Here is a 13894-nt window from a genome sequence, read left to right as displayed (position 1 = left end):
TTTGGAGCTGTAAGCATATTTCCTCGATCCCATTCTGTTAAGATTCACATTCACAAAACTGTTCTTGATTCAAACAGGTTGGTGAATGCTTTTTAAAATTATCTAAATGACCTTAATCTTACCTGATCAGGAAACCGTTGGATACTTTCTACTAGGTATTGGTAGGATTTCCAATCAGCAGCAATGACCTCACCCAGCACAGGTATCACTTGAAAACTGTACAAATTATACAACCTGTGAAAAATATTAGATATTTTGAACAATTACAATGTAATCAAGTTTCAAAAGCCAAATGTGAGGGGCTCAAACTTCCTTGTTCACAGAAAAAGAAACTACTTTCTTCAGTGAGTAGAGAAAACTGTAGACCAGGTGGTTCAGCTTTGATCCAAGCTGAGTCAATGCTGTCAGCTCATGCAGATTCACAAAGTCTGGAATTGCATTTGGAAAAAAAAGGTTAAGAGTTCTCAGGTAGGAATATCAGGCAAGTGAGGGTTGGATCAAGTGTGGCTGAATTATCAAGTTCAGAGATAAAGAATGGCAACTTGGTCAAAAATATGAGGGGATGAAGATGACTTATCGAACGATATCCCAACAGGAAGGTAGTTAATGCCTTCAGCTGGGGAAATATTGAAGAAATCTCGATGCAGAAAACTCAAAAATAGTCAGAATAGTGAAGCACAGTTTACCGATGTATTAACATATTGTACCAGACAACAAACCTGTAGAATGATAATGTGCAGAATTGCAGCTACTATTCTTCATGAATTGCACTGATTTATGGCCATAATAAAAGGTGTAACAGTGGCAAAAGAGACAGAGACTTCTTATCAACTGACTGCATCACATGGTGCTAGATGGCAAGTTTATTAGGTCCAGGAAGCTCACTTGAAACAAGCTCAAGTTGATTTTTAAAACATGATTTCACAGAATGTGCACTCCACTGGCTAGAGCGATATTTATTGCCCATTTTGGATGGCCATTAAGAAGGTGGCGATGCTGCAGTCTGTGTGGTGTACAAATACCTATCATGATTTGTGATGTTTTGATACAACTGAGCTGTTTGCTAGGTAGCATTTCAGAGGGCAGTTAAGATTCAATCATGTTGCTAAATGTCTGATGCAGGCCAGACCGGATGAGAACAGGGTACTTCCTTCGCCATAGGGAATTAATGATTTTTAAAAACAAATAATTTCACGGTCACCATTATTAAAAGCAGCATTTAGCTCCAGATTATATTAGACAAAATTAAATGGAAGGACTTGAAACAGCAGGGTATTAGTGCGGATCTCTGCATGACTAGTCCAGTGACATTATCTCTTGCTACTGTCTCCCCTGGTGTTGAGACCCTTATAACAAGTAGGCTAGACAATTTCCCCAGAGGTCTCACCTACAAACTACTTACTCGTGTTTTTGTCTGTTTAAAATAGGCATCTAGATCTTCATGGGTAGAGTCATACATGTAAATAGATTGACAAGTGCCTCATCTGAAAGTTACTAAGAGTATTTCTGAACATTGCTTGTTTTTTTTGCTATTATTTAGTTAGTAGAAAGCTTTGAGCAATTGTTTTGAAACAGCAGTGGCACAATGGTTTCTTTGTTGAGTTATCTTCAACCTGTACTTTTTGGAGGCAGAGGAAGTTCAAAGCAGGGCAGAAATTATAGGCTCCATGATGAGTGATTTGCATCCACCTAATGGTATATTCACATTTACTCAGAAGTACACTGTTGGAGAAACTTGTAGCATAGGTTTCTGATTCTCAAAAGGAAGTAGTGGCAGTAGGCTCTAATTGCACAAATTGAGCAGAAAAAGCTCAGGCCATCCTTAATGCTGGAGATTCTCCAAAACATGCTAAATGACAGAATTCACTATGGCTACCTGGAAATGACTGGATTCTGTACTTTGCTGAATTCCAAACACATGAATCTTCCACCTGGTTTCAAAACACGATAGGCCTCTTGCAGCACCTGGTAAGCAGAAAACGCAGGTAGTCAGTGCCAGAGGCTTCCGCATAGATAATCTTTTACTCCATCAGGTAGAAGAGAAAGAAACTTTACAGAAATTTTGTACACAACAGATAAGATGCAGTAAAACTATTTTAAGGAACTTTCTAATTAAGGAAATAAACTTCTTGGCCTTTCTTTATTTCAACTTTAAAATAGGCACAGCATTTCTATTTAGTGAGAGATAGCAGACAAGGAAAGTAATGGGCAGCAGCTTCTCCATCAGAATTGATCATAAATTGGTTTCAATAATACACTATATCAACTTACGTGATCAATATGAGTGACATTTCTAATTCCAAAAGCAATTGTATAAACATCAAACTTGTCATCGTCAAACGGCAGCTCTTCTGCATTTCCCACCACCCAGGACAGACCTGTGGGGGAGAAACAGTATTCCTATGAACCAAATATACTATAGTTAATTCCGCAAAAATGAAATAAACAAGGATTGCCATTCTGAGTGCTAGTTGGTGTTGGACATGACTCTGGGCATGAAGTGACAAAAGCATCAAGTTCACCAGAAGAATACCAATTTGGGACAACGTTAAAAATCACAACATCAGGATATAGTCCAACAGGTTTATTTGGAAGCACTAGCTTTTGAAGCACTGCTTCATCAGTTGGTTGTGGAGCAGAATCGTAAGACACAGAATTTATTGCAGAGTCATGGAATGTAATATTAAACCAATTTAGCTTCAGTCTTTCATCTTTTAGAATGACCATGTTAGTTTTGGTTCCTTCATATGTAAATCCCAGAACTATTTAAAAGTTACATTCTCAAGATAGCTTTAACAACAGCTCAGCTCAGATAATGCATTGAAGGTGTGAGGTTAAAGTCTGTGTCTCAATGTTAGGCCAGACTGATTCTATTTCTAAAGTGGAATTTACAGAATCTTACATGGATTTATGTAGTTTTTGAACAAAATAAATGTAATTCTGCAAGTACAAATTCATACTTACTTGCAGAATTACATTTTATTTTGCTCAAAAACTGCATAAACCCATGTAAGATTCTGTAAACCCCACTTCATAAATAGAAGTATCTATAAATTCTGTGTCTTACAATTCTGCGCCACAACCACCCAATGAAGAAGCAACACTTCGAAAGCTAGTGCTTCCAAATAAACCTGTTGGACTATAACCTGGTATTGTGTAATTTTTAAACTTTGTTCAACCCAGTCCAACATCGGCACCTCCAAAATCAGGACTACCCAACTTATGAGAAATACTGAAGAATAATTATAAGCTCAGCATGAATTAGAGATTTTAGGAGTAGAGGGCAGAATTTTTTCTGATGTGGGAAAAGTGGAAGTTAACTGTTGTGCTTACATGATTAAGCATGCAAATGAAAGGCAGTTTTAAACAAGGATGCTCTCTTGTTATTACAAGCTTGCAAAATCAAAAATATTGCAAAATGAAATGTGTATTCAATCCAACACAATCTGATCCAGACTGCCTTTCAGCTATTTACAGCTTACATTGATGTGACACCTTTTGTGGAGAAAATTATGTCAATGAACTTCACATCGATGCCGAGCAAAAGGGAGATATTAGGAGGGACCAATCAAAGCTTCACCCCAGAGGATGATCCACAAGGAGACAAAGGTGGTGGGATGAAGTGGTTTAGACACTGGTGAGATTTCCTGACTTGGAGCTCCTTATCAGTCTTTCTAAGTCCTTCATTAGATGATGCAGTCACAATATCTAATAATATTGTAGTCATCTTGCTACGTGGGGAATTTGGACTCTCAAAAGCCCTTACATTATTCCCTTTTTCAATTATGAGTAACCTTTTTGAACTGCTGCAATCCATACTCCAAAGCTCCATGTACCTGGGTAACATCACCTTATTATCAGTTCCAGATTTCTCTGTTCACATTTATTCCTTCAGTCCTGCTCTGCACTATCATTTGGGTCTTCTAACTCCAGATTTAATAAGTAACACCTTATTGGAACAGTTAAAAGACCAGTTGAATAGACTGAGAAAAATGGAATCCTTTACTATAATCGCTTATATACTTGCATGCTTTCATATCTTTTTTCAAATACATCAACATCAGAACTGTTTGTGGAGGTTCCTATTAGCTTTACAAATCACATGTAAGAGCTGAGGAAATGTTCCATGTTTTAAGTAATACCTACCTTCAGAATAGTTCAACTGTTCTGCTTTTTGCCTCCCAACTTTTAACATTTCCTTATTGATATCACAGATGACTGCCTTTGATCCCAAATCAGAATCGGATTTATTCTGCTGTTGATAGAAGTCACTGATTTGTTGCCATGATGGGCTCTGGTTAGATTTTACTGCTTGTCGACTCTGTCTTTCCTGCTGCATTCTTACATAATCCATGAACCTAAAGGCTATATCCCCTGCAGAAATACAAATAAGTTTCACATTTTATTTAAATCAGTTTTTATTACAGATAAGAAACAATCCATTTTTGCAGAGTCATGTAAACCTAGAAAGTACCAGTCTCAGACACCAGCTTGTGCAAATGATAATCAGGATATGACCATTTTTTTCCAGCACTTGTCTACTGGGATAATATGATGATGGAAAGAGGAAAGAAAAGCCAATGCCAATAATTTTTCACTATCAGAATGATGGATTGACTTGGGCTTTGGGAGGTTTGCTTCCTGACACTACCAACTCACCTGAGAAATAACTAGGTATCAAACCAAGAATGTACACTCCAGCAAGAGTTAGCACATTAGAAAGTGAAATGTGTTGCTTTTGATATGGTTTTAAAACATTCAACATGTTTTACTTAGACCAGTGATCAGTCATTCTCATTATACTGGCAAATTCAATATCAGTGTGACGTTGGTGATAACAAAATGTTAACTTTGTTTCATATCCAGAATATAAAATGATTAAAAGAATGGCTAACAAGAGGAATGAAACTGGTCTTAGTTTCTGAAAAAACAAAATCACTGCTAACCTCAGTCAATTTACCAGTCAAAATGTTTTAAAAAAATTGGAATGAAGCCTTTATCTCAGAAAGAATCTCATCCTCTCACACTGTGCAAATAAACTGTGGAGTAGCAAGGTTTGACTCCCTTTCCCCTCAAAGCTCAAGCAGTAATGGGCCTCTGTTGAGACTGTAGTGATCCTGGCTGGGAAGGGAACATTGAGACTTCTTGTTTCTGATCAGTATCCTTTCTGGGAAGCATAACGAAAAGAGCTCTATGCTTCTAAAATCAAGAAGGGGAAAGAGAAAAGAAATCTGGGGATTTCTAGCTTTCTTACAACTATGTAATATGCATGTCAACTAGAACTACATAATAAAACATTTCATCATTTGGGTGAAAGTGAAAAGTTTACAACAGTACAATATGCATGGGTACACCCCATTCCACAATATTTTGCAACTTCTAAACAGATCTGTTAATAAACAATGATTCACTTGCACAAAGTACTCAAGCGATAATTGCCAAGAATTCCTATATCATTTCACTAAGTGGGGAACCATTCAAAATAAACTCAATAAAGCAAAAGATTTTGAGGAGAAAGCGATGTGATATCACTTTGATAGGTTGAATGCAGCTATATTTGCTGCTTAATTTAAACAAAGATATTTGTAGAATTTTAATCTGCCTCAATACAGAAAAACAGTAGTGAAATAAAAATACAAAAAGTTAAAAAAGCAACAAAAATTATTTGTTAAACTATGAATCTAAATATGTATTCCATTTGACTCAAACATTTGTTCAATACAATGGTTTTTGATTGTGGAGAAAAGAGAAAGCACAATTATGGATTTGGAAGGCAATACCAACTGCTGCTTACATCCACTTTATACAGCATTGTTAATGTGGTAAAATGTCCCATGGTGCTTCACAAGAGAACTGGCAAACTAAAGCTGACTGAGCCACAAAGTGGTTGGTTTTATGGAACATCTTGGAAAGGAGGAAAGAGATGCAGAGAGAGGTTTAAGGAGGTTGAGGCAGACTTAGGGTTGAAACAGTTAAAAATCCATTTGCTGATGGTAGAACAGTTAAAATCAGGGCTCAAGAGGCCACAGTTGGAGGGCTGTAGATAGCTTGGAGGTTTGTGGGATCAGAAAGGATTACAGTGATAAGGTGGGGTGAGACTATGAAGGGACTGAAGGCGAAGACAAGAACTTTAAAATCAAGGCACTACTGACCTATAATATTGTAGGTCAGCAAGAATAGGATGATGGGGAAGTGGGATTTGTTGTCAATTATGATGGGAGCAAGAGTCTCGAATGAACTCAATGAGTTTGTGGAAGATGCAACGCAAGTCAACGATGCACTGGAAAACTCAAGGCAAGAGCTAAAGGCATAGTTGAGGGTTTCAGCAACAGGTGAATGGATTCACGGATAGAGTGCAGTGACTTTATGAAGGTGGAATTGTGGCCCTGGTGACGGGATAGATTTGTTATCCAAGACTCAACACTGATCCAAAGCTCAACTGATCACTATAGCGAAAAATGTTGACATTCCCTTTTTCATTTCAAGGAATCGCAGAAGTCTTATGGTGCAGAAAGAATCCACTCAGCCCACCATGCTTGCATCAGTTCTTCAAATGAGCATCATTACTGAGTGCCAATCTCCTGGTTCTTTCATATATCCCAGCACATTGTTTCTTTCCAAATAATCGTTCAAAGTTGGCTTGAATCTAACCACCATCCCATGACATTCAATGACAGTACCATTACTGAATCGACACTATTATTATGAAGTTAAAGGCATGTACTGTACCTTTAAGAGAGTGTGAATGTTGTTCTGAACTGAGGGTTGACAAGCATCTAATGACTAGATAGCAGTCTCAGAGTGTATTGGAAAATTGAAAGTATGTAATATTTGGTTGTGAAATGGATACCTGAGTTGATTGCTGTTTTGAGAACAATTTGAGTTTAACCAGTTTAAATTATGCCCCAGGATACTAAAACTGATTGAGTTTGAATTTATTGTTTTGCCAACATTGAACCAATGAGACGATCAGACGTTGGGGATATAAAAATGCAGTCATTTTGAAAATTAGACAGAGCAACTTTCATCAACGCAGATCCAAGAAATTAGGAAACATTCTCATCAATGGTACCTTTTCATAGGTAACATATTCACAATAAAAAGAAAGACGACAACCCAGGGAGATCTTCAGCCGGAAAAAGGCAGACACTGAAGAGGACAGCTGCTCTTTGGTTTTGATATTAAGTTGTAATTTTAATAAGTGTTTTATTGGAACAGTATATTGTTATAGAGTTGGATGCAGATAATAAGCAATTAAGAGAGAGGGAGGCTTAGACTTGTGAATAGTTGTTTAATGTTCACTTTTAGAGTATAAAAAAAAGATGTTATTTTCTTTAAATAGTGGAATTTGGGAAGTACTCTGTCACTCATACTTTAACAGATTACGAGCTTTTCTAGGTGTTTAGTTTACTTAACAGAAGGGTTCATTGCCGTGTCGTAAGACTATCAACATTCTGGATTTACCACTGGCCAGAAACGCAACTGGACTCGCCACATAAATACTGTGGCTACAAGAGCAGGTCAGAGGATAGAGTAATTCACCTCCTGACTCCCCAAAGCCTGTCCACATCTACAAGGCACAAGTTAGAAAGATGATGAAATACTCCTCACTTGCATGGATAAGTGCAGACCCAATAACACTCAAGAACTTCAACACTTCTTGATGAAGGGCTCATGCTGAAGCATTGACTCTCCTGCTCCTCAGATTCCATCAGACCTGCTGCGCTTTTCCAACACCACCCTTTTTGATTCTGACCTCCAGGACAAAGCTTGAATGGCACCAAATCCACAAACATCCACTCTCTCCGGCGTGGAGGCTTAGTAGTAGCATATACTACCTATATGACACTCTGCAAAAATTTACTGAGGCTCCTTCGACAGCACCTTCCAAACCCACTACCACTTAGAAAGAAAAACAGCAGATACATGGGAACACTGCCACATGCAAGGTTCCCTCCAAGCCACTCACCACACCGATTTGCAAATATATCACTGTTCCTTCATGGTCGCTGGGTTAAAATCTTGAAATTACCTTTCTAATAGCATAGTTAGTCCAACTTCGGCCCATGGACTGCAGTGTTTCAAGAAGGCAGCCCACCATCACTTCCTCAAGGACAGGGAGGAATGGCCAATAAATTCTGGCCCAGCCTACGTTACAGACATCTCATGATTTATTTTTTAAGTGCCTAAATTGAACCCACCTCTATTAGGTTTCCAGGTAGTGCATTCCAGACCTCAACTACTCACGGAGTGAAAAAGATTTTCTCATATCAATCTCGATCAATCAATATTAATCAATTTAAATCTATGCCCTCTCATTTTTGTTCCTTTTACAAGCGGGAACAGTTTCTTCCCCATCTACTCTACCCAGCCCAGTCATGATTTTGGAAACAGATGTCCATGGTGACTCAATGGTTAGCACTGCTGCCTCACAGCGCCAGGGACCTGGGATCAATTCCCACCTCGGGCAACTGTCTGTATGGACGCCGCACATTCTCCCTGCTTCTGCATGGGTTTCCTCCGGGTGCTCCAGTTTCCTCCCAAAATCCAAAGATGTGCAGATCAAGTGAATTGGTCACGCTAAATTGCCCAGAGTGTTCGGTATCCTAGTCAGGGGTAAACGTAGGGGTCTGGGTGGGTTACACTTCGGAGGGTCATTGTGGATTTGTTGGGCTGAAGGGCCTGTTTCCACATTGTAGGGAATCTAATCTAAAGTTCTCTCAACTTCATTAATCTATTCTCATAATAAAGTTTATTATAACTAGAACCATTCTTATAAATCACTTGTGCATTTCTCCAACACATTCTCATCCACTCTATATTGCAGTGCCCAGAACTGCACACAATATTCTGGCTAAGGTCTAACAGATGTCTGATACAAGTTGATCACCTCCTTACTCTTGTACTCGATACAGCATTCTCTGCTTTATTAAGAAGGGTATGTTTTACTTACTGCTCTCTTTACCTGTCCTACCACCTTCAATGATCGATGAACATGTACACCCAGGTTCAATAGCTCCTGCATTTAGAACTCTTCTCCTTATTTAAGATGATCTGTCCCTGTTTCTCCAATCAAATGCATGACCTCACATTTCTCCGCACTGAACCTCATCTGCCACCTATTTGCCCTCTCCCAACTTGACTTTTTCCTTTGAAGTTTACATTGCCCTCCACACAGTTTACAATCCTTCCAAGTTTCATTTCAGCTGCAAACTTTGAAATTGTCAAGATTTAGATCACTAATCAAAATCAGGAAGAGCAAGCATCCCAATACAGACACTTGGGGAAATTCACGAGAAATCTTTCTTCAGCCTAATAAATAATTATTGACCATTAACTAGTTTCTTATCACCCAGCCAATTTTGTGTCCACATTGCTACAGTTTTATTCCAAGGTCTATATTTTCTTCAAATTTGTTATGTGGCACTGTGTCAATGCCTCACTCCATACCAACAGCATTTATCTCAGTGAGCCTGTTACCTCAACCTCAAATTTAACACATCAAAAACTCAAACATTTTCAGAGTTAGGTAAATCAAAAGGGAGAATGATCAGGAATGCAGGAACCAGAAAATGTTTACATACCCATCATAGGAGTATATGGAATAATTATTGTACCTGTTCCTCCAGCCACATCAAGCAGCTTTGTTCCAGGCAGTGGGTTCATCATACGAATCAGTGCATCTTTCCATAACCTGTGAATGCCGAGGCTCATGGCGTCGTTCATTATATCATAATTTTTGGCAACATTTTTAAATACTTTGTAAACTGTAACAAGAAATAAAAAAATTATTCTACAAAAACCACCATACATACAAGTTCAACTAAGTTGTATGCGAGTCCCTATCAGGACTGAAAGAAAATCCTGTATTCAAAGCTGGCAAATGTCAAAGACAAAAGTCAAAGGGTGGCTCAGTGGTTAGCACTGCTGCCTCACCCTCTGGTTTGATTCCACCCTCTGGTTACTGTCTGTGTGGAGTGCGCATATTTTCTTTTTTATTCCAGGTGCTTTGGTTTCCTTACACAATCCAAAGATGTGTAGATTAGGTGGATTGGCCATGTCAAATTTCCCATTGTATCCAGTGATGTGCAGGCTAGGTGTATTAGCCATAGGAAATGCAGGGTTACAGGGATAGGGAAGGGGTGGGCACTCTTCAGAGGAGTGGTGTTGACTCAATGGGCCCAATGGCCTGCTTCCACACTGTAGGTGTTCTATGAGAAAAGAATTCTGTGAAAAGGATCCTACTTCATTCCAAACAATCATTCACTGAAATTTTGGTTTGTGTCTCATAGCCAATTTTGCATAACTGCCAATTATTCCTTGTATTCTACAGATTTTGCAAACAAGTTTATTACATGCTACTTTGTCAAACACCTTATTGAAAGTTCACATATAGGCTCTTTATCCTTAACTCTAAGCCAGGAGACCTCAGATTGAGTTCCACCTTCTCTAAAAGTGTGTAATAGCATCCAAATAGGTTGATTGGAAAGTTTCTACAGATAGATAAAGCAATGAAGAGTGAAAATCCACACTCACATCAACTGCATTACACATCAACTCTCTCCGTTATTTGAACAAAAGCACTTAAATTAGTCAGATGTGATTTACTTTTTTCCAGTTCAGGATAGCTTTTGTTTATTAATCTAAGTTTGTCAAAATGACAATTACATCTTGCATTCGCGTCTCTGGATGTTTCATTGCCATTAACACTAGGTTAACTGGTCTTTAATTGACTGTTTTGAACAGGGTTGTATAACATTTGCAGCCATCCAGACACCTAACACCACTTGTGTATATCCAAGAATTGAAATATTGTTGGTACAGCAGACAGTATTTCCACTCTTACCTCCTTCAGCAACCCAAGAACCCATCTGTCCCAGACAATTTATCTACTCTGAGCACTGTCAACAATTTTGTATCCAACTTATCTACTTTTATCTTTCCCAATTCCTTTACCACTACCTTCTTTATTGTAACAATGGTAGTATTATTTCTAAAATGTGAAGTCAGATGCAAAGTAGTCATACAATGTCAGCATACTCTCTGGTTCCATAAGACAATTTTATTTTTGTAGCATAATTTGCCTTATTTTCCTTTGACTAACCTTTTACACTACTAAATAATAGTATTCCCTTTTAAGTTATCTACAATCTTTTCTCATACTTTTGCATTCTCTTCACTTTCTTTTCAGCTTTCCTCTAAGAAGGAAGAGGACTAATTAGGAATTAAAGGGGATTTAGGCACAGAAACAGGTGATATGGCTGAAATACGAAATCAGTACCTTGCATCTATCTTTACCAAGGAAGATGATGCTAGCAAATCATAATGAAAGAGGAGGTAGTTGAGATAATTGACGACCTAAAAATAGACACAAAAAGTGTTGGAAATGCTGGCTGGACTTTAAGTCACCAACATCTGATCAGATTCTCTGCAGGTTAATGATTGAAGTAAGGCTGGAAATTGCAGATGCTCTGGCCTTATCTTCCAACCGCCTGTAGATGGTGGAGTGGTGCCAGAGAATGGCCTGTTTCCACACTGTAGGGATTTTATGATGAGCTATGATGATTGACAAACTGCAAACGTTGCACCATTCTTCAATAAAAAGGTTATAAAGGACACGTCCAGCAATTATAGACTGGTCAGTTTAACTTCATTGATAAAGGAGTTCTTGGGGGAAAGAAAAATCAGGACAAAATTCTTAAATCCACATTTGTTTAAGTGTTTAAGGAAAGTCACAATGAATTTGGCAATGGCAATTGTTTCACTAACTTAGTTGAGTTTGTTGTTTTAAATGGAGAGCGCTGATGAGAGAGATGTGGGCTTCTGAATAGGCATTTGATAAAATGACAGGCTTATGAGCAAAGTTAACACCCATGGAATAAGAGAGACTGTACCAGTATAGTTAAGTGACAGGAAACACTGTAGTGAATGGTTTTTGTTCAGACTGGAGGAAGATGAATTACAGCAGTTGCACAGAGGTCATGACTAGAGCCACTTCCTTCTCTAGCAATCTAGTTCATCAATTGCCCAGGTCACAATTTCAAAATTTGCAGACGACTTGGAAATATTGTCAAATGTGAGGAGGATTATGATAATTCATCAAGAGGACACAAACTGATGGGCAGATGAAATTCAATGAAGAACATGAAGTGAAGAGCATGATGTTAAGGCAAAAAAAAATTTCAGAGATAGGACTGAATAAGATCACAAAGAGACTGGAAAATGAGGATGAGAACTTTAAAGATCAAGTCACTTCTTGACCAGGAGGCAATGTAAGTTATGAGCTAAGGATTGATAAGTGAATGGGACATGGTAAGAGTTAAGACATCAGTAGAATTTTGGATGACCTCAGATTTTTGAAGGACAGAATACTACAGCCAGATAAGAATAGCTTGGAATACTAAAACTCAGAAATAGCAAGGGCATTGAAGAAGTTTTCAGCAAGAGTTGAGGCAGGAGCAAAATCAGGTGGCAGTATCACAGAAGAAATAGGCTTAGTGAAGTAGGTGGTCTAAAACACATCTCAGAGTCAATTATGACACCAAGGTGGCCAACTGTGTGTTTCAATTTCTGATAGCTGCTAAGGAAAGGGAAGGTGTCAGGAGCTATGTCTAGAAATTGCAGCAGGGACCAAAGACAAAAGTTTCTGTCTTCCTAATATTTAATAGGAGAAAAGATCTGGTAATACGAGATATCATATAAGCAGGCTGACAATTTAGCACCAGTGGAAGAATCAAGAGATCTCAAGGGCAACACAGTGGTTAGCACTGCTGCCTGACAACACCAGGGATCTGGGTTTGATTCTCGCCTTGACTGTCTATATGGAGTTTGCATGCTCTCCCCGACTTGCATGGGTTTCCACTGGATGCTCCAGTTTCTTCCCACAGTCCAAAGATGAGCAGGTTAAGTGGATTGGCCATACCAAATTGTCTGTAGTCTCCAAGGGTGTGTGGGCGAGGTGGTTTAACAACTAGGAGTGTGGTTATAGGACTAAGTGGGATGGCTCTGTGGAGGGTTCGTGCAGAGACTATCGGTCAAATCGCTTCTTTCCGCACTGTGGGGTTCTATGGGGAGGTAGAGGTAAGAGTCATCAAGTACATGTGAAAAGTAATAGCGTGTGCTCAAATGCTCAACTAAAATCCAACACTTCCCACATGACATAAGGAGGGACATAACTGAGAGTGAACAGGAAGACAAAGACAATTCGGGTGTCGGGCTCCTAATTAATATGCCCTTTACGAACCTGAGGTCAACTGCATGTCAGCAGTGTTTAGCTCAGCGAAGTCATTTCAGAGCAGCTCACTGGAGCTTTGGGATTTCCTGGTTTCTATGGCTCGGCTACTCACAGTTATGGATCCCTTAACAGGAGGAAAGTCAAGGGTCTTCCCAGGTTCACCCAAACCTCCCAAACCCCAGTCCGCCTGAGCCTGCCCACACTCGCACCTTTCTCCGCCTTTTCCGACTCGGACACGTTCTCGAAGCCGAAATGAGTTTGCTTTTCCTCGGCTCTAGCGGAACGAGCTCTCACAAAAACGGGAGCCACAAGATTCCGGCGACAAATAAAGAGCCCGACTGGAAGTGACCCCAGTAACCGACAGACAGCCATCTTGTTTCTGACCCCCCTCCCGTGTATCTGGTTTCCGCTTCCGGGGCCAGGCAGCAAGTGGGTCATGAGTCAGCTGGGAGTTGATGGCAGTTACTGCTTTCGAATCAAACAATACTCTGTTGTACCAAAAGACCCTAATATCCAGTAAATGCGAGCACTGAGATCTTAAAACAAGTGCCCAGACTACTTAAATAATTGAGTCTGTATTTATTTTGTAGTAATGAGAGACATGGAGACCACCTCCCAGAAAATACAAAGTTCACTCATGGAATGCGAGAATTGTTGGCT

General features: G+C 39.2%; 1 protein-coding gene across 1 annotated transcript in view; it reads right to left on the bottom strand.

The window, feature by feature from the left end:
- The window catches only part of coq5 (coenzyme Q5, methyltransferase), a 15968-nt gene extending 2296 nt beyond the window's left edge, over positions 1 to 13672 (bottom strand). Inside the window, exons 1-6 of the mRNA XM_043715955.1 lie at positions 13444 to 13672; positions 9618 to 9767; positions 4147 to 4374; positions 2272 to 2378; positions 1877 to 1965; positions 123 to 234 (exon numbers count right to left, since the gene is read on the bottom strand). Of these exons, the coding sequence (XP_043571890.1) occupies positions 123 to 234; positions 1877 to 1965; positions 2272 to 2378; positions 4147 to 4374; positions 9618 to 9767; positions 13444 to 13672 (915 nt within the window). The remainder of the gene's footprint in view (positions 1 to 122; positions 235 to 1876; positions 1966 to 2271; positions 2379 to 4146; positions 4375 to 9617; positions 9768 to 13443) is intronic.
- Between the last annotated feature and the right edge of the window lie 222 nt (positions 13673 to 13894).

This window comes from Chiloscyllium plagiosum, chromosome 25 (genome assembly GCF_004010195.1).
Source record: "Chiloscyllium plagiosum isolate BGI_BamShark_2017 chromosome 25, ASM401019v2, whole genome shotgun sequence".
Taxonomy (NCBI): Eukaryota; Metazoa; Chordata; class Chondrichthyes; order Orectolobiformes; family Hemiscylliidae; genus Chiloscyllium; species Chiloscyllium plagiosum.
This window is presented reverse-complemented; position numbering and strand designations above follow the sequence as displayed.